We start from the raw sequence: 20,740 nt of genomic DNA on the forward strand, positions 1-20,740 counted from the left end.
TGGTATAGGGTACCGTGGGCCAATTAATCAAACTTTGGCACAAAGAAAATTTATGTTTGATAATGAATGGGTGAAAAGTAAAATATGAAAGAAAAAACTGGGAAATGAGTCATTGATTATTTAGGATTATGCTTCTTCAAATGCTACTAGAACCCTGCTTCCCGGCCCCGCACCCAGTGTCAGGAACCAGGGCCTGCAGCAGAGCCAATCTCAGGGCAACTTAATGAACGCAGCTGATCTGTAGTAGGTTACCTGACTGACTTGGATACACCACCTGATTGACTGGAATGGTAACAGATCAGTTCTTAAGCCCAGCAACAGCAATTCAGTGGCTGTTCAAAGCATTTGCCCATGACTGTGATAGCTCCTGCCTTGGACCTAGCCCTACTCCTGCCTGGCTTCGCTCCAGGTAACCTGGTCCTGACCATCAGCTCTGACTTCTGGCTTCGTCTCCTATCTTTGCTCTGGCCTCTGACTTCTGCTGTAAGCACTGGAATTGGCTTCTGCTCTAACCACTAGGCACAACCACCCATGTCCTAATCACTGACACACATACAGAGGGAATTATGAATCAGGAGAATTAGGTACCACTTCTCTAGGAAACAGCTACATATTAGATCACTGATTTTTTTTTAACCATGAAGATAATGATCAGAAATAAGGTTTTCTGAGTAGAGGCCATTTTTGAATACAAACTATTTTGTTCCAAAGACCTTCTATAAATGCACTTGAACACTATTGTACATAAATGAATGTATACATAGTTTTACAATCTGTTGTGTGAGGTTTAAATCTTATCTCCTCTTTTTTTCATATTAAGTCAACACAAATGTTTGCCTCTTGCAATTCATAAACACTAGACATTTTTCTTTTATGACTGACTTTTTCACGAGTTGTTATATCTTACTAACTCCCTCTCTCTCTTCTTCCCTTCCTCAAGATGGATTTTAGCTGATCAAAAATATATTTTGGCAAATTGTACATTAAAATATGTCAGAGAAACAAGACATATGATAACTGAAATAGTTCTGCACATTCATTTCTACATTTGAATACCATTTACACTTGGAAAAGTATGTCTGGGATATTTAGATTTTTATTTTTAAATTATTAGAAATATAAAGACAAATTCTAGTTTCATTACAGGTCTGTTTCCAGGAATTTTAGAATGACATTAGAATCTAACTGGTAACAGTAACGGATTACATTTTAAAAAAATGTCCTTTAAAGGCTTCATATATGTATAGAATTTGCACATGCAATTTTATAGGCTGAGATAAAGTCCCTTTAAAAATTGTCTTAAATTGTATCATCTTGAAAATTATTCTCCTTTCAAACAGTGCCAAAATATTTTTATAGCTGAGATGAAATCCTTACCTTCCTTTACCTGCTGTCAAAATAGATACATATTTGCTAGTCACTTAAAAAAATGGCCAAGTCTTTTGAAAATGACTATAGTCATATAGATTGGACACAACTATATGGATTTTTAAGCACAAGCAGAGAACAGAAATCAATTCATGTATAGTGGTTACTAGAAGAAAAGATTATTTTCCCAAGCTGTCAAAACGGGGCTGGGAATTCAGATTAGAGAGATGTTCTTTCTGGATGCTCAAACCATTAATATAGGACTTGCTAAGGGTCTTTACCAACCCTAGCTATGTGGTTAGAATTTGGGAGACTGAAAGGATGGTGACTAGTCACTTTCTACACATGTTGAGTCCACCTTATTAATGGCCTAGGTATGCTTGGGGAATGGGTAGTGTGGGGAGAATGGGGGATCGGACTGCATTGAGATTTAAGACCCAGAAATGATGTAGGCATCTGCACACCTGCCAATGTTGTCTTATTAAAAAAAACCTAACTTCAATTAAAGCTTGTATTAATTTGCATTTTACAAATTCAAACAGGTACAGCGCTGAGAAAGAATTTGGGTTTTAAGGGATTTTCAGCTTACCTTCACATAAGGCTATGCATTTTAAATTACGGCTTTGCAAAAATTGGGATTGCTGTCCTTTTTTCTGTGACTGAGGGATAAAATGTGGAAAAAATAATTAAAATAGTAAAAGGAAACGGGTAAAAATGTAACAAGAGTATTGTTTTAAATCGTTTATTTACTGACATAGTCTCGCTGGACACATTTGCATTATTGGGTTAAAAATGCAATAGTGGATATTCAAACTACTTTAGTCAATAGCAAAGGATCCATTTCATTAGCAATTTAAGGGCTGGATAATATTGGTGGAGAATAACACCATCTATGAGAAACAAGCTAATAAAAGTAGTAAAATGATAGTCAAATCCGGTTGCCCTGGGGTTTTCACAAGAAACCTACATGAGGAGACCAGAATCCTCCAATCTGGCTGGGTGCAGGGCACAGAGAACCATTGTAGCCATCACGCCAATTCATGAGCTGTATGAGTATCTATATCTGCCATAACATCTCTCTCCTCATTGGTATCAATGGGATGGAATCCTGATTCATGACATAACAGCTGGGTACAGTACAATAGTACAAGGGCTCTTTAGCACATTGGCTATAGTAGCATGTATTGCTCTACATGTGAGTTTACCTAGTGCAGGGGTTCTCAAACTTCATTGCATCATGACCCTCTTCCGACAACAAAAATTACTTCACGACCCCAGGATGGGGGACAGAAGCCTGAGCCCACCGAGCCCCACTGCTCTGGGTGGTGATGGTGCAGGGGAAAAGTCCGAGCCTCACCGCTCTGGGCAGAGGGGGCAAAGCTAAAGCTCAAGGGCTTCAGCCCCAGGCAGAGGGTCTGCAACCTGAGCCCCGCCGCCCATGACTGAAGGCTTCTGGCTTTGGCTTCGGCCCTGGGCAGTGGGGCTCAGGCTTCAGCCCTGGGCCCCAGCAAGACTAAGCCAGCCCTAGTGACCCCATTCAAAGGGGGTCCCGACCCCCAGTTTGAGAACTGCTGGGCTAGTGGATAAATGTAGTCATGGTCTCTTTGGCCAAACCCTGCTATGTTACGCCTTTGGTCTCTGAGCTGTCATGGAATATGGTGACATGACTTAGAGGTTACAGAATTCCTCTGAATGGCCCTCCTGTAGTGAGGAACCATGCCGGTATGCATATACTTGTTAAGGGAAATGGGTGTAGAATTTCCTCCTAAGGATTTAACCATCTGTAAGCCCAATGCCCATCTATAAATAATTGCTATGAGTTCACCTTTGATTAAGCAGAAATTTACCAACTTAGAGTTTAGAAACTATCACAAAGAAAATCTGTAGCATGCTATGAATGGAACTCTAGAGGGTTACAAACTAATTTTATAGCATTACCCATTCTAGATCCATACTGCACACTAATTTAGTAAAGACTCCAGAGTTCACAGGCAGAGGTTTGCCAGGAGTGATACTGAATTAAAGACTCAATCGATATTTCTTCATTTTCTTTTCATATAGTTCTGCCTATGAAAGGAAATCCGCATTTGCTGCAGTATAATCTGTAAATTGTTACTACCAGTGGTTGGGTTATATTCAGGGCCGTCCTTAGGATTTATGGGGCCCTACGCAGTATTATTAAACTGGTGCCCCTATGCCGGATGGCAGCCCACGCTCACAGCCTGGTGGGGGAGGGGGAGGAGGGACTTGACAGCAAAGGATAATGAGATGCCCAGCCTGCCTCATGGTGGCCGAGAGTCACAGTTCCCCACAGAGACTTCCATGCACTCTCCCTCATGCAGAATGGACATGAAGAAAGTACCTAATTAAAAGCACTAAAATTTGGGAATAAAAAATGTCTGTCACAGGTTTTTTGATATGCCCTGAAGTTTGTCAGAGATTTATTTGCAAAAACTTCATAGTAAGGGTGAGTCAGCTGTCCTGCTGAATACAACATTACATATAATGGAATACATGATGCAGCTCTTCTCTGTTTTACATTTTCTTCATCAGTATTTCTAAGTTGAATTTATATTTTAAATGTACTCAAATCTTAAACCAGCATTCCAGATTACTACATATTTAACTCACTGAAACAAAGACATTCTTTTAAATTAATCAGAGAGGTTTAGTGTGTTCATAACAATGTTCATTGCTTTTAGAAAAAGGAAACAGTAATTTACTTTGTGTGATCTCCATAACAAGAGACATGGTTATGAAATTTCACCAACTTAAAAAAAATATGTTTCCAAAGATTTTAGGTATAACAAGGATTTTGTCTTACTAAGGTACTGATTTTGCTGGAGGGTTCTTTTAAAACTAGTTTGTCGGATAGTCAGAAGTAAAGAAAGGGAACTCTTTGTCCAGCTATCTGGAAGGGAAGGACTGTTGTCCCTTTAAGGGTTCTATTCAGTGGGGAGTGGGGGGAGAGGTGGTGAAGGGATGGACAGAAAGGACAGGAAGACTTGGAAGCACTTTTTTAACTATAGTAATTAAAATGTGTATTTTAGATAAGGGAGGTCTTTTGAAGGATTTATTAAAAAACTATGTCTGAAGATCCACACATTTAAGGCTAAAGATGATTGTGCATCTAAAACTCTATGCAAGAATTTTTTAGAAATGTGATTTTATAATCTTCACCAGCTCACTAATGAAATATTTTTAAAGCAAATTTTAAACTAAGGTCCTGTAGACCGACATGTTCTGTGTAAATATTACATTAATGCACAACTGTTTTTGTCAGTAAAGTCAGAAACTGACAGTATAAAAATTTATTTGGGCATAAGCTTTCGTGGACATCTGATGAAATGGGTTCTAGTTCACAAAAGCTTATGCCCAAATAATTTGTTAGTCTTTGAGGTGACAGAAGGACTCGTCCTTGTTTTTGCTGATACAGACTAACAGGACTACCACTCTGAAACCTGTCAGTATATACCTTGGGGTTGGCAAATGCCTGTTAAATGGCTTTATTACCCCTTGAATGTCTCTTTAACAGTTTCAATGTTGTGCTAATAGGTCTGGCAGGCTGGAGTTTTTTCACTTTTAACTACTAGATTCCCTCCCAAGGAAGACTCACCAGGCTAGAGCAGCCATCTGTGGGAGCCTGCAGGAAGGGTCAGAACAGGGATAGGAAAACAAGCGGTGGACACTAAGACCCAGTGGTGCCCCAAATTTTCAGGTGCCCTACGCAGCTGCCTATGTTGCCTATGCCTAAGGACGGCCCTGGTTATATTTGATCATTACAATGTCTTTGGATACTGCTGATTGTGTACAATAAAAGAGATTTTCGACTTTCCAAAGATGGAATATTAGTTCCTTCCCAGCTACAAAACCCAATGCGCCTTCCAGATATATCATTTGATACACTACTGTACCTGTAATGCATTACTGCCTTTACTGTTTGAAGCAGGTTCATCCTTAGCTGACACCTTCTGCTGCTTCTTATTCATCCCTAAAGTCATTAAAATTACTTCAGGTTTATGGGTGTGTAAAGCATTGTAAGTATAAGATATACATGGAGAGTGAAAGCAGATATTAGAGTGGGGTCAGATTCCTCTGCAAAGCATCCTAAAATTCTTGTTCTCTCTCGCATCACATGCTACCACCAGTCTGACTCAGTCCCAAGAACCACACATTTGCACGACAGTTCCAATGTCTTTAAAATAGCCAAAGTACCTTTAAGCAGGTGCAACAGCAGTTAAACATGAGCTTAAATTCCACTGAATTCAGTTTAAGTATGTGCTTAAGCATTTTGCTGAAAAGGGATGGACTTCAGTTTAAAGTTAATCGAGCTTTGCTGCTTGTGGTGTGCTACTGGAAAAAGAATTAGAATGAGTCCATAAAAGATTTTAATTTAATACTTACTTTTTTTATATTAAATGCTATTTTATTTTGAAGTGAGTGATCTATATAACATTTGCCACATGGAAATCATGCCACTCTCCTAACTCCATGACGTTTAACACCTTTATTCTTATTTATATTACAATAGCATCAAGGACCTTAGTCATGGACCAGGATCCGATTGTGCCAAGCGCTGTACAAACAGAACAAAAAGATGGTCCTTTATGCTACTATATCCTGTCCTTTATTCCTACATGGCTCCAATCCAGCAGTGCACCTTAGCATGTACCTAACTTTAAGCATATGAGTAGTCCTATTGACTTAAATGGGAGTACGCTTCAGATTGAAGTTAAGCATATACTTAAATGCTTTTTCTGGATTGGGTCCTATATGCTTATGCACACACATTGAAATATACAGTGTATGCATATTGTATATAAATATATTTGCATGCTGTGGCCAAGATCTTTAAAAACAGAAGTGCAAAAGCAGGCTCTTAAGTCCACATTTAGGCTCCTTTCCAAAGTAATGGATGCCAGTTGCCAATGACTTCAGTGGGAGGTCCTGGCTGCTCAGCACCCTTGAAAATCAGGGCATGTATTTAAGACCATAAATGGGAATTCAGGAGCTTATTTTTTGCATACAGGAGCTCCTGTTTTTGCAAATGCTGGCCTAAGATAGAAACAGACAAAATTACTACAATGATTAAAACAACGAAGCCGGTAAAAAAATCAGCAAATTAAAATATCCCTTTACATTTCCCCCTCTTTAGAGTGATTTATGAATATCACCTGAGTAACCAAATGATATGCTTGACAATGGACTAAGGTAGATCCCAATTCCAAACATTGCACCATGGAGCTGAAAAATAATGTAAAAAAGGCTTAATATTAATTTGATAGTTTTACAAAGGAAAACAACATGGCACATGATCTAAACTGATCTGGATAATTATTTGTCCTCCCACCAATACAGTATCTGATATTAAATTATGTACAAAATAAGTTCTTAGAAAACTTGCGGCAAATATTACACAAACTCTTCTGTATCAAACTAAAGACCATGCAAAATCTATTTTTATGGCACAGACCATTCCAATTGCCTGCAGATACAGGAGTTTGCCTCAGTTTATAGCTGTAAAATAGTGCTCCCTGTTTTTAGATCTATTGGTGGTAAAGGAAATTTTTCTCCATATTCTGAAGTTATAGATGTATTTGTGTTGAGATTTAACACTGCAATCCATGAACAAATCAATGTTATAGATGTATTTGTGTTGAGATTTAACACTGCAATCCATGAACAAATCAATGTTATTAGCAAACACGATGATAAACAATAAAAAAATGTTAGGTTAAATCTGAAATATAACCCTTGATCCCGAAAACAATGATGCATCTGCACGACTTTATTCATAATACATGTTTGCAGTATCAGGGCCACAGCTGGTATAATTTTTAAATTAAGTAAATAAATAAATGATCACTGTTTAAATTTGTTTCAGAAGTCAATGATGCTTTTGCCTAATTCATGTTTTTAAACAGGGTTTCAAGAGCACCTGGTAGAAATATAGAGACAGAGCCTGTAAATGTGAATAACTTTACTGACTTCAGAGGAACTGCTCAGTTCCTTATTAGGGTGCACACAAGAGCTTAAGTAGGGAGTTCTGTCATTTTCCCCAACTTTCTCTCTTCTCTCTTTTCCACTGATGTCTCTTTTCCCTCCCTCCCTATTGTACTGTCTCTCTCTTCTTTGCACTCTTTATCTGTATTCACTGAATCCTTTTGTTCTATTTCCCCATCTCTGAACTGTCCCCTGTAAATTTTCTCTTTCATCTTAGCTTGCTCCATTCAGTCACCCCACTCTCATTCTCCTCCATGACTTGGTCCTTATGATGCTCTCTTTAGCAGTACTGAACAATATCTACTAAATGGAAGAGGAAGTCCTGCATCTGGTACTTCCTCTGCCACTGAAGGTGCTGCTGTGCACAGCCTCAGTGTGGATCCCTAACCTTGCTGAAGTCAATGGGAGTTTAGCTATTGACTTCACTGGGGCCAGGATTTCACCATCAATGCTTCAGAAGGACCAGTGGAACAACTGATTAATGTGAAAGAAGGGAGGATATAATTGCACCATGTAGTTTTTGATCACCAAGATAGCCATCTCAACTACCTCTCCCCAAAGGTGCCCTATGTTTAATATGTAACCTTGTATCTATAGGTCAGATAAGAACCCTTGTATCTATTATTTACCTGCAGCCTTGTATTGGAAGCAACAACTAAGCCATTCCTCAGGATGGAGTGCCAGTTTTCAATGTGTGAACCACTTAAAAATAAAGTGGAAAGAAGGAAAATAAGTAGTGTTTCAAGGCACCCAGAATGAAAGTAACCGTTTTCTCTAAAACAATGTATTTGCAATGGAAAACCTCTGTTTTTCTTTATACATATTTTCAGATGATACGAGCACAATAAGAACTGCTAGCATTATTTTTACTAATTCCTTTTTCATACTTACTGAAATGCAAAGGTACTTCCATAGAGATTTTTAGCAGCTCTGAAATTGGATTCTTTGGCTGGTGGACTGCTGAGAAGGAGGAACTGATGGGGAGTGTGCATGAACTTCAGTTGCTGTAAAATATAACAGTGCACAAGTGAAAAGATGCTAATGAACACGGACCTGTTGCATCTTCAGAATTAAGTTTTTCTAAGATATTGTGCTGGTTCATGCAATATACTGTTGCCCCTCGAGTCAGACAGGAAATAATTTGAAGGCAGTCTCATTATAATAGCTTTTACTTCAAATAAAATTTTAAAAATACCTCCCAGTTTATGAAGTATACGAAAGTGCATGACATACATGACAACCTAAGATGAACCATGCTGACACCACTGAAATAACTGAATTGAGCAATTTACTCCTGGTGTTTTGATCAGAGTGGTGTGATGTTGGTAGACTAAGTATCAGCTCATGCCAAATCCCAAGGTCTCACTGAACACTTACAAAAGCACACTGAAAATGGGAACAGTTACTAAGTCAAAAAGTCCCTGGGCATCTCTTATTGTAATAGCACATGAAAAAAGTATACAACCATGAGCTTTTGTGTGGATTTTAGAAAGCTATCGCACAACCTGACCCATATCCCACACCCTGAATAGAGGACTTACTGAATCTATTGGGTGGTGCAAAATTCATAAGCACACTGAATTTAACTTGTGGATACTTACAAATTCCTTTAGATGCTGATGTCCAAGAAAAATCCACTTTTATAATGGAGTTTGGCTATGCCTTTTGGATTAATAAATGCAGGAGCCACATTTCAGAGACTTGTCAATAAAGTGCTTCAGGGTTACAAACCTTTGCCAGGCCCTATATAGATGACTTGAATACTTTCAGTAGCTCCTGGCAAGACCATTTAAACTAAGTGGGAATTGTGTTACAAAGGCTGAGAGAAGCCAACCTCAACATCAAGGTCTCCAAATGCAAGATGGGACCTGCTGAGATATCCTACCTAAGACACAGAGTGGGCAGTGGTTGGTTCACCCATTTTTAAAGATAGAAGTTATTTAGAGTTGGCCTGCTCATTAAGCCAAGAAGCAGGTCCAATCCTTTATTGGCCTGGTCAACTATTACTGGAGGTTTGTAAAGTTACATTGCGGCCCTCATAAGAGACCTTACAAAAAGAGGGAAACCAGACTGGGTGATAAGGACAGAGGCTGTGAGATAGGCTTCCAGAAAAGAAGCTTTGTATAAAGAGACTGTTTTGGTCAACTCCAATTTCTACAGACCATTTGTGCTGTGTACTGACACTTCTAAAATTGGGTTAAGTGCAGTACTGATGCAGGATGGGGCAAGGGGGGGGGGAAACAGGGACAAGAGGCATCCCATCACATACTTAAGCAAAAAACTGACCCCCACTGAACAAAACTATGCTCTCTCTGAGAAAGAATGCTATGCCACTGTCTGGGCAGTCAAGCATCCTCAACCTTATTTGTCTAATACAAAAATTAAGGTTTTGATTGACCACATCCCTTTGACGTTGCTGCACCAAGCTAAGGGGATGAGTCTAAATTATCCCTACAGGAATTTGACATAGAAATAACTCATATCAAAGGAAAGGAAAATATAGTGGCTGATGCCTTATCAAGAATGGGGGGAAATGCATGGTAGTCGGAGATTTTTGTCTGAGCGGTATCTGTAGAGCTGGTAGTGGTGCCCCCTTGAGTGCTGTGTCCATGTATTGGTATATGCAGTACCACCAGACCTATGCCCTTTCATTTCCTTCTGGCCAGCAACTCCGAAAGAGGGGCAGGTGGACAGATAATGGAATGGACATGAGCAACACATCTCGAAGAACAACAGTTACAAGAAGGTAAGTAACCATTTCTTCTTGTTCGAGCGTGTGCTCATGTCAATTCCATTCTACAAGATTCACAAGCAGTGTCAATGGAGGTGGGCTCGGAGTTTGCGGTCTTACAGCGTGCAGCACCGCTCTTCTGAAGACAGCATCATCCTGGGCCTGGTGGGTAAGTGCATAAGGGGATGTAAATGTGTGGACGGATGACCAGGTAGCAGCTCTACAGATCTCTTGGATCTGCACCTGAACCAGGAAGGCCGCTGATGACGCTTGTGCTCTAATTGAGTGAACCTTGACTATTGCCCGTGCATGCACTTTCGCCAGCTCATAGCAGATGCAGGCCATGATCCAAAATGAAATCCTTTGAGCAAATACTGGACGACCTTTCATCCTGTCTGCCAACGCAACGAACAGCTGGGTTGACTTGTGAAACGGCTTTGTCCTGTTGATGTAGAAGCCAGCACCCTTCTGACATCCAGGGCATGCAACCTGTGCTTCTCCTCTGATTTCTTCGAGAAGAAGACAGGTAAGTATATCCTGGCCCGTATGAAACTGGGAAACTATTTTGGGCAGGAACGCTGGATGCAGCCACAGCTGGACCTTATCGTTGTAGAATAATGCATAGGGCAGTTCTGAAGTAAGCACCCTGATCTCAGACACCCTGCGTGCGGACATTACCGCAATCAGGAATGAAATCTTTCACAAGAGAAGGAGAACAGAGCAGGAAGCCAGAGGTTCAAAAGGAGGCCCCATGAGCCTCGACAGCATGAGAGTCAAGTCCCAGGGAGGGACATGGTCCTGGATGTGAGGGTAGAGACACTCCAGACCTTTCAAAAAAACTGGGCCATCATGTAGTGAGCAAAGACTGACTTGCCTTGGAAAGGAGGGTGGAAAGCGGAAACAGCGGCCATGTGGACCCTGACTGATAACAGGGACAAGTTCTGGAGCTTGAGGTGTGGAAGATAATCCAGGATCACCTGCAGCAAGGCCTGGATACATCGTTCCAAAGCCCAGCATGTGAACCTTTTCCAGGTAAGTCTCTCTGGTGGTGGACTTTCTGTTGTTAAACCTGGGCTGAGCATTCCCACTCCTCCACATTTAGCCATGCAGTCAAGTGCAACACCACCAGGTTCGGATGCAGAAGACTGCCATGGTTTGGGGATAGCAGGTCCAGCCAGAGAAGTAGTCGCAGTGGGGCAGCTATTGAAAGGTCCAGCAGGGTGCTAAACCACTGTTAGTGAGGCCACTCGGGGGCTATCCAGATAATCTTTACTCTATCCCGTTTGATCTTCACAAGGACTCTGTGGATCAATGGAACTGGTGGGAAGGCATATATCAGTGACCCTGACCTGTCCATCCCCCAGAGTGAACAGAACACGTGGCATTTCCTGTTCTGACAGTACACGAACAAGTCCACCTGGGGAGTTCTCCACTTTCAAAAGATAATAATGACTGCCTCTGGATGGAGAGACCACTCTTGGTGAGACGGTCCTGCTGAGGTGATCCAAGACGTTCCTGGTTCCAGGCAGGTTTGCTGCTATCAGATGAATGGCATGCCGCATACAAAAATGCCAAAGGTGGAGAGCTTCTTCACAAAGGGCCGAAGACCTGGCACCGCCCTGCCTGTTGATATAATACATCACGGCATTAGTGTCTGTCAGGACCTGTATCGCCTTGCCCTTCAGGTGGGGCAAGAAAGCGTGGCACGCCAGGCAAACCGCTCTGAGCTCCCTGATGTTGATGTGGAGGGCCAGATAGTTCTGCAACCAGCTGCCCCGGGTGCTAACCTTGCCCAGGTAGGCTCCCTACCTCAGGTCCGAAGCATCGGAGACCAGGGTAAGCAACGGGGATGGGATTGCAAAGGGGACACCCTCCAGCACTGACCCAGGGTCCAACCATCAATCCAGGGATGATCTGATGTGGTACGGCACCCTGACTACCCGGTCTAGGTCGTGCCTCTTGGGGATGTAGACCGACACCAGCCATGCTTGCAGAGGCCGGAGATGGACTCGAGCATGGCTGACCACGTATGTACACGCGGCCATTTGGCCCAACAGCTGCTGAGCTGTGGTGAGCGGGCGGTTCTTTACATGGGAGATCAGATCCGACATGGCCTGAAAACGTGCTTCAGGTAGGAAGGCTCTAGCCTGCATGGAGTTGAGAACTGCCCTGATGAACTCTATTTGCTGGACATGCGATAAGGTGGATTTTTTCTCCTTTATCAATAGGCCCAGGTTGCGGCAGATGGAATGCACCAGATAGAGGTTCCTTTGCAGTTGCTCCTGAGATCTGCCATTGATGGGCCAGTTGGGAAGACCTGGAACCCTAACATCTCAGGTAAGCAGCCACTGGGTGCCATACACTTTGTGAACACCCTTGGGGATGATGACAGGCCAAAGGGTAGCACCGTGAATTGAAAATGGCATCCGCCAACTATGAAATGGAGGAAATGTCTGTGACCCTGGAATATGGAAATAAGCATCCTACAAGTTGAGGGCAAAATATCAGTTTCCCAGATGATGGAGGCCAGGGAGACCAAGCGAAACTTCAACTTTCTGAGAGACTTGTTGAAGCAACACAGGGCCAGAATGGGTCTGAGGCCCCCCCTTTTGTTTTTGGGATTAGGAAGTAGTGGGAACAGAATCCTTTTCCCTTCATGTCCCGAGGGACCTTCCTCCACCGCCCCAAGGTGCGGGAGGTTCTCGACCTCTTGGACAAGGAGTTGCTCGTGAGCAGGGTGCCTGAAGAGGAACAGAGAAGAGGGGTGAGTAGGAGGGAGGGACGGCCAAAAATTGCAGGAGGTAGTCCTGAGACACTATATCCAGCACTCAGAGGTCCGAGGTGACCCAAAACCAGGTCATAAGGTAGGGATGAAGACAGTCGAGGAAAGAACAAGGTGGATTTGGGGAATTGAGTGGGGTGCTGCTTTTGAGAGCACCTTCAAAACAAGTGCTTCTGGTCCCGGGATGCTTCGCTGGGCTGGGCTGAGTGGATGAGCAGGAGGAGGAAGGGCAGCGACGACTAAAGCTTATGTCTCTATCCCTTCTCCTTGAAGGCCCTTAATGAGGCTGCCAACGCCTTGGTGGAAGGGGCGGCCATAACTGCTTTTGAGCAGACTGCGGCGTATGCATGCCCAGAGAGCAAAGGGTGGCCTGAGTGTCCTTCAGTCTGTGCAGGCTTGCAACAGTCTGCTCCAAAAAGAGACTGTTCTCATCAAATGGGAGGTCTTGGATAGAGGTCTGCAGCTATTGTGACGGGCCAGCAGTCTGAAGCCAGGAGCTGCACCTCATGACCATCACCGATGTGACCACCCTGGCCACTGAGTGTGCTGCATCCCATGTCATCTGAGGGGAACACCTAGCTGTCATAGTGCCCTCCTCCACTAGGGTGCCAAATTCCAGACTTTGAGGGAGGGACTCCTTGAACTTATGGAGGGAATCTCATAAGTTAAAATGTACCTGCCCAAGAAGGCCTGATGGTTCATCACCCAGAATTGCAGGCTGACTGTTGAATAAATTTTTCTCCCTAAAATGTCCAACCTTTTGGCCTCTTTATTTCTGGGAGTTGAACAGGTGTGCCCCTGCTTGTCCTTTTCATTAGCCACAGAGACAAACAGCGAGCATGGAAGTGGGTGGGTATAAAGGTACTTGAACCCTTTGGTTGAGATGAAGTACTTCTTTTTAGCCTTCTGGAGGTGGGAGGGATGGATAGAGGGTCTTGGCAATTTTTAGGACCCCATCATGTACTGGTAGTGCGACATGTGCTGGGGTAGAGGCTGAGAGGACACTGAACAAGGTATTCACCTGCTCGGCCATCTCCTCTATCTCTAGGTCCAAGTTCTTGGCCACCCATTGAAGCAGGGCCTGAGGTTCCTTAAAATCGTCTGGGGAGCTGGCCCTCAAGGGTCCCGTGATCACCTCATCAGGGGAGGAGTACGATGACTGAACCGCTGGGGGAGGCTCAGGGGCATCATCTCCTGTGGGGGAGGGGAATTTTGAGGTGGGCACTGTCTTCTCTACTCCAACCTCCGAGCGGGTCTCATGCATTGAGCTGGTGCCATCAGCTGTTGCTCCTACGTGGTGGCAGATGAGCGGTGCGAGGGAGGCATCATCATGACAGGTAGTTCCCACGTGCTCCAATAAGGCCACTGCACTGGCCACTGGCCATGCCACCAAGGCGTCGATGTAGCCTCGGATGTCCAATTGCATTGGTGGAGTCTGGGCGAGGGGCTGAACTGCCCTTCTGTGCTGGAGGAATCCCCTTCCAGAGGCCACAGTGGGGACATCAATGCCTGAGTCTGCCTGTTGACCGTAGCCACTGGCACGAAAGGATTGGTGCCAGTCTTGTGGGACTGGAGACGTGATAGGGAGCATTCCCACGGGGCAGGTGACCAAGATCTGCACCAAGAGGACGACCGGTGGGTAGGCGAACGGTGCCGGTAGTTTGGAGATGGGTGCCTCCCTCTAGGTGATCTGCATTGAGACAGTGGGGACCACGATCACGGTGCTGGTGACCAAGAGAAAGCCCCAGAGCATCTGAGCTGCGACTCCGGCGATCTGCGGCGTGGAGGTGGAGAGCGCTCTCTCATTTCCAGGGATCAGTGGTGCTCCACTGTTCCCTAAGGGCTAGCTTGCCCTCGTGGGGAACTTGGGAAGGCGTTGGTGCCATCATGGGTTTGGGTCCTGTACTGCTCCCAGGAGTCAATGGAGGACATTTTGAGGGGCTAAGGACTCCAGGGAGGCATGGACGTGTGGCTCTGGAGTGGCCAGGTGGCCTGAACCCTTCCCTGTGGCCCTTCTTTCCTGGTGCTGGGAAGCCGTGTTTCCTTGCTTTCTTCTTGGGCACTGGTGATGGGGAGCAGTGCCGGGCAGACCCTGGTGCCAGGGGCGCACTGTGCACTGAGGCCAAGGTATTCGGCAAGTTTTAGCAGGACGGCTTGGAAGCCGGACGAAGGGCAGACTCCATGAGGATAGCCCGCAAATGAATATCCCACTTCGAGTCCTGGGTTGAAAGTTCTTACAAATATGGCACTTGTCTTTCACATGTGATGCCCCTAAGCACTTGAGACAGCTGCTATGCGGGTCACTTACAGGCATAGGCCTGTTACAGTCCGCGCAGGGCTTAAACCTGGGAGCCTGGTGCATGCCCCGCATGGGGCAAAGTCCCCACTTGGACTCTAACTTGTAACTGCACTTAGCAACTACTTAACACTAACTACTATCAACAAACTATTTACAAGGCCCTAAGGCTCAAAGTCAGTAGAGATGAAACTGCCAGCCCTTCCTATGCAAGGAAAGGTGCTCCAACTAATCACCACAGGTGGTAAGAAGGAACTGAGAGGGCATAGGGTCTGTGGCGCGTGATATACCGACGCACTGGTGCGGCACTCAAGGAAGCGCCGCTACCGGCCCTACGAATACCACTAAGGCAAAAATCTCCAACAACCATGCATGTGGGTGCGCGCACACCTAGAATGGAATCAACATGAGCAAGCACTCGAAGAAGAAAGCAGCTTTGTGTAACACAAATGAAGAACTTTAACAGGAAAATGCTAATTCTTGTGCATTTGAAGGCAAGTGGTTATTGTGTATGATGATCAGAGACCAAAGACTCTAAGGGTATGTCCACACTACAAATAAAAACAGCTATAACGGCCTTGACAACAACAACAGCTGGCCCATGCCAGATGACTCAGGTGCTGTTTCACTGCAGCGTAGACTTCCGAGTTCAGGCTGCAGCCCAAGCACTGGGACCTTGCCACTTCGCAGGGTCTAGAGCGCAGGCTTCAGCCATGGGTATTTAATTGCAGTACATTCCTCTCTCTTCCACCCTCAAAGAAAGAGCCCACATGGGTAGTGACCCTGCCAGCTTGTTTTCTGTGAGAAGAAAATATGGACACAAGGAAAAATTCTTCATCTCTGGACTGTTTGGATTCTAACAGGGCAGAATAAATGAATGACAAGACAGAGATCCCCACAATAATTCTGGTAGCCCCAAGACACTTTTGGAAAATGCAGATTACTGCTACCATCTCTGCTACCATTTGGAATGATAAACTGTGATTCAATTGTACATCTATTTTTACCTGCTTAAACCTTTCAGTAACTCTCATTCTTTTTTCTTAGCTAATAAATCATTAGTTAGTTTACTATAGAAGTGGCTACCAGTGTTGTCTTTGGTGTGAGATCTAGGATGCAAATCAACCTGCGTGAGTGATTGGTCTCTTGGGACCAGGTGTAACTTAGAATATTTTGTGATTTTTGGTATAAGTGACCATTTATCATATAGTCCAGCTTGTCTGGGTGGCAAGATAGACTGGAGTGTCTAAGGAGATTACCAGTGACTCCTATGATTGGCGTGTCTAAAGGAATTGCCTGTACTTTGGGAGTTCACACTTGGTACTGGGTTGATCAGATTTATTTATAGATTGTACCAACAGTTTCGGGTGTCTGCTCTGCTTTTGACAGTCTGCTCTGAAGTAGGCACTCATGGTTGTGAGCCACTCCAGAAAGCATTTCAGGTGGCTTTGAATTAAGACTCTGATTTGAAAGGCCACAGATTCAGTGTATTATAAACAAAATCAGAGGCATAATACTGTACTTAGGAATGAACAACTCAATTCAAAGATCAGAGTGCCATAGCTACTGATTCATTTTTATAGTACATCTACTTGTGTCTATGCATGCAAAACTGTCTTTAACACACCCCTAAATCTGTAATTCATGTCCTAAAGAGACAAAGTGTTCAAAAGGATCTATATTAGTGTGAAATATTGAAGTAATGAATGAGAACAGCAGGATGAATACTAAGAAAATTAACTAGATATTACCAAGGCTGTGTTGTTTCTTCACACAAATAAACAACACACTCACATACATATCACAAGCGAGATTTTTAAAAGCACTCATCATGACCTGAATCTGCTCTCACTGGAGTTAATGGTAATGCTCCTGCTGACTTAAATAGGAACAAAGTTCTGAAATTCCATCATATTAATATACAAAGAAAATAACTCCAAACTTACCCTGTTCACTGGTAGTTTCACAATATGTGACCTATTACTGGAAATAACCCTGAAATAAAGAAAAATAAATAAATGTATGTATCAATACAAAATTTTCTTCTAGGAAAGTATTGATTAATGGCCATTGACAGAGGCTAGCTGAAGGCCTATGAATCACATTTATTCTACTTAAGTGGTGCATAGGCATGGTGCTGGTCAAGGGCTTGATTCAAAGTCCACTAGAGTCGGTGGGAGTCTTTCCATTGGTTTCAGTGGGCTTTGGATCAGGTCCTAAAAGCTCCCAGAAAAATAATTGTAAATGCCAATATTAATTCTTAGGGCCAACTAACACCAAATTAAAAATAATAAAATGACTATTCGTTCAGTATGGTACTGAAATAATTCTTATCTTAATGTAAGTCAGTTCTTTACCATTGCAGAAGAGGATGCGCAAGTGGGTCCTGTTTATCCATCTGCTTCTTTATTTCCAAATATGGTGCCTAGAAAACAGTAATTATGCTCTTTACTGCTGGTTAAAATTTTGTATATATTACATTATACATAATTTCATCTATAATAAATGAATACATTGGATTCATCATCACAGATTTACTGACATTTAGCCTTAAACAGCTATAACTGCCTTGACAACAACAAGAATTACTACAGCAATTCTCTTCCCTGGGGTAGCATTTATAAGCTTACATGTAGCTTCAGAACAAGTATATTGGAGCTAACACTGCTGGTCACAGCAAGAACAGCAGAGGCCATCTAGTAGTATTTGGCTCTGACATTAGGAAACTGGACTGGACCTTCAGTAAAACAAAGCCTCTCTAAAGTACTCTGTGGTAATTCACTCATGGCTATTTTAACTGCTTCATGGTATTAAATAGGTAAAATCAATATTGGACCGGATAATGTTCACACTGAAAACTCCCACTGACTATATTAGGATCATGAAGTAGCCCTTTAAATCTACTCAGTCCAGCAATAATTATACTTCATCCTAGTATTAAAATGGCAACTAGATAATACAATGTGCAATATAGTAGCTTAATTCTTATACTAAAATTATAATAGTATTTTGTAAATGCATCATTTTTCATTTCAGAATCTAAAAATATTGTACAAACTTAGATTAACTAAGCTTTACAAACCTTGGTGAGGTTACATCTATTTAACAGCATGGTAGTAGTGTGGTGCTGCACTGCTAGTAATCAGTTAACATCAGTGGGACCATTTGTGAAGTAAAGTACTACTCAACGAAGGTAGTGTACAAAGGTATCAAAATCTGTCCCAAAGTGAGTATTCAGAAGCTGCACGATCTAAGTCACAGGAGCCCTGGCTCCTAATCCCTCTCAATTTCACTTAAATGAACAAAGTGCTAGTTATAATAGAAATAAAGCCGTCACCATAGTATACTGTCACAAAATCAATGACCCTTGCTTTGAAAAATCAAAGACTTGGCTTGGCCTTGCTATTTCCTAAAATGCATGAAGCAGCAGTTGGCCATTATTCTGTTACAATGTTCCATTCCACAGATATTATCTCTTATTTATGCTTCCAGTGACCAGAGTTCTGTTCCATCAGTTTTATTTTGTCACCATCTAGATACTAGGTTTGTTATTTTTAACACGTATTTTTATGTTGTTGCACCTCGGCAGCAAAAATAAAAATACAATGCCAGGTACCAACCTCTTCCCTCAAAAAAGCAACAAATAAAAGCAGGTACATCCTTTGGTAAATTACAGTTAAGATATTAAAAGATTCTTATACTTACCTGTGTCATTTCTCTAATAGAAGTAATACTATCCAATGCTTTCATGACTCGATCATAATTCTTCTTCTGATGTAATGTAAAATAAATGAATATATTAATTTTTGGTGGGGGGCTCTTTTATATATCAGCATACTCATTCAATGCTCTGAGTTCATATACTTTTGGTATAAAGCAACAATTAAGACCAATGACCCTCAACCCAAGGCCTCTCATATCGCTATATCCAATATTCTTCTTCCACCCCACTCATCAACTCATCCACAACCCAGGAAAAGTCTGGAAGGCCAACTGACGCCAGTTACTTTTGTTTAAATTCACTAGAATCCACTGCAAATAAGGAAATCCACTTTGTAAATAAGATCAATTTATCAACAAATGTTAATAACTATTTATGAGTCTGACAGTTATTTAAATATCAGGTTCAGTGGTGCATCTTGCTGTGCAACAGAACATGGGAGCAGATGAGTGAAGTGAAGGGCCAGCAATGAATCAGTTAAAACCCCCAGGAAATGTTAGTGTGCCACTGTTTGGCCTTTGTTCAAAAAAGGTGAAATTTACCCTTATACAGAGCGTCCATAGATCCCACCTAAGCAGTTAAAATGGGGCCTCAGTGGGATTTAAATGCTGTGTTGGTTGCATTGGTCTTCTGCAAGCCCTCTGCCTGCAAGGAGTGAATTTCATTCAAAATGAATAGAAAGGTCTAGCATTGTGTTGTAGGCAATACTCTTTACTTTGTTAGATTTCAGAGTGGTAGCCGTGTTAGTCTGTAATAGCAAAAACAATGAGGAGTCATTGTGGCACCTTAGAGACTAACAAATTTATATGGGCACCCAAGAAAGCTTATGCCCAAAGGCATTTGTCAGTCTCTAGGGTGTCACAAGGACTCCTCATTGTTTTTACTTTGTTAGTTATTGCTTGTAAACTCTCTGAAGATGAAAAGTATTACACACATTTCAAGTATAATCATTATTTTAAAAATTAATATTTTAAGAATATAATCATTTTACAGATAAGAACTTTAGAAATGTAAAATAAAAATAAGCGGATTAAGAGACACATGGTTAAATTTTCCCAAAGACCAACTTTGCTTTGATGTGTGTAATATGCTCCCAGATAAACAAATTTTGCATCCACAATTTGCACCCACAAACAGAGAGACTGAACGTTTACCTCTAGACAGCTTCAAAACGACATTTCATAGGCTCCATGGCAACACTGTTGTACATGTACTGCATTTTAAATCTATATCTGTCAGTGTGAAGACACATTATTTTGTGGAACTGGACCTGGTTTTGAAATATAACACATGACTAAAAGCAAACTTTACCTGTTGAAGAGACAACTACTTACCCTTGGATTAAAGGCCAGCACCTGAGGATCATTAGGATCAACTACGGAAGGATATGGCTCAAAAATGACAACTTTCCGGGGTGATTCCAATGCCGATCGACACATGGATACTAATAAATCAACCACCTAAAAATAAAGAAAATCATACATAAAGAAATGGCTCTGTCACAGAAAACTATTTATTTTGGGATTCAATAATTTATTTGTCTCTCCAGAATTATCTTCAGTCTTCCTGCATCATAGAATTTTCTTGTTTGATGTTGTGTCTTTAATTATTATACCAATGAGGACCGCTGATTGAATTCCAATGCTTGAATATTTGTTGAAAACAGTAAGTCACAGGAGTGGTAATTCCGCATTTTGTAATAACAGCTGCCTGCAAGTGATTTCATACTCATATTTTAGTCTGCATCTTTTGAAATTTGACTTAAGCCAGTTTTGAAAATCTTTGTGGAACACAATGCCTCAGATTCACTAGCTTTATTCACTGAATGGCTTGTACAAT

At 42.3% G+C, this 20,740-nt stretch overlaps 1 protein-coding gene across 1 annotated transcript in view; it reads right to left on the bottom strand.

The window, feature by feature from the left end:
• PARP8 (poly(ADP-ribose) polymerase family member 8) overlaps positions 1-20,740 on the bottom strand; it is a 182,978-nt gene that overhangs the window by 10,346 nt on the left and 151,892 nt on the right. The window contains exons 16-24 of the mRNA XM_030567250.1: positions 20,236-20,361; positions 18,886-18,951; positions 17,538-17,605; positions 17,127-17,175; positions 8,263-8,375; positions 8,001-8,073; positions 6,543-6,612; positions 5,283-5,359; positions 1,958-2,027 (exon numbers count right to left, since the gene is read on the bottom strand). Of these exons, the coding sequence (XP_030423110.1) occupies positions 1,958-2,027; positions 5,283-5,359; positions 6,543-6,612; positions 8,001-8,073; positions 8,263-8,375; positions 17,127-17,175; positions 17,538-17,605; positions 18,886-18,951; positions 20,236-20,361 (712 nt within the window). The remainder of the gene's footprint in view (positions 1-1,957; positions 2,028-5,282; positions 5,360-6,542; positions 6,613-8,000; positions 8,074-8,262; positions 8,376-17,126; positions 17,176-17,537; positions 17,606-18,885; positions 18,952-20,235; positions 20,362-20,740) is intronic.

The sequence above is a fragment of the Gopherus evgoodei genome, chromosome 6 (genome assembly GCF_007399415.2).
Source record: "Gopherus evgoodei ecotype Sinaloan lineage chromosome 6, rGopEvg1_v1.p, whole genome shotgun sequence".
Classification (NCBI taxonomy): domain Eukaryota; kingdom Metazoa; phylum Chordata; order Testudines; family Testudinidae; genus Gopherus; species Gopherus evgoodei.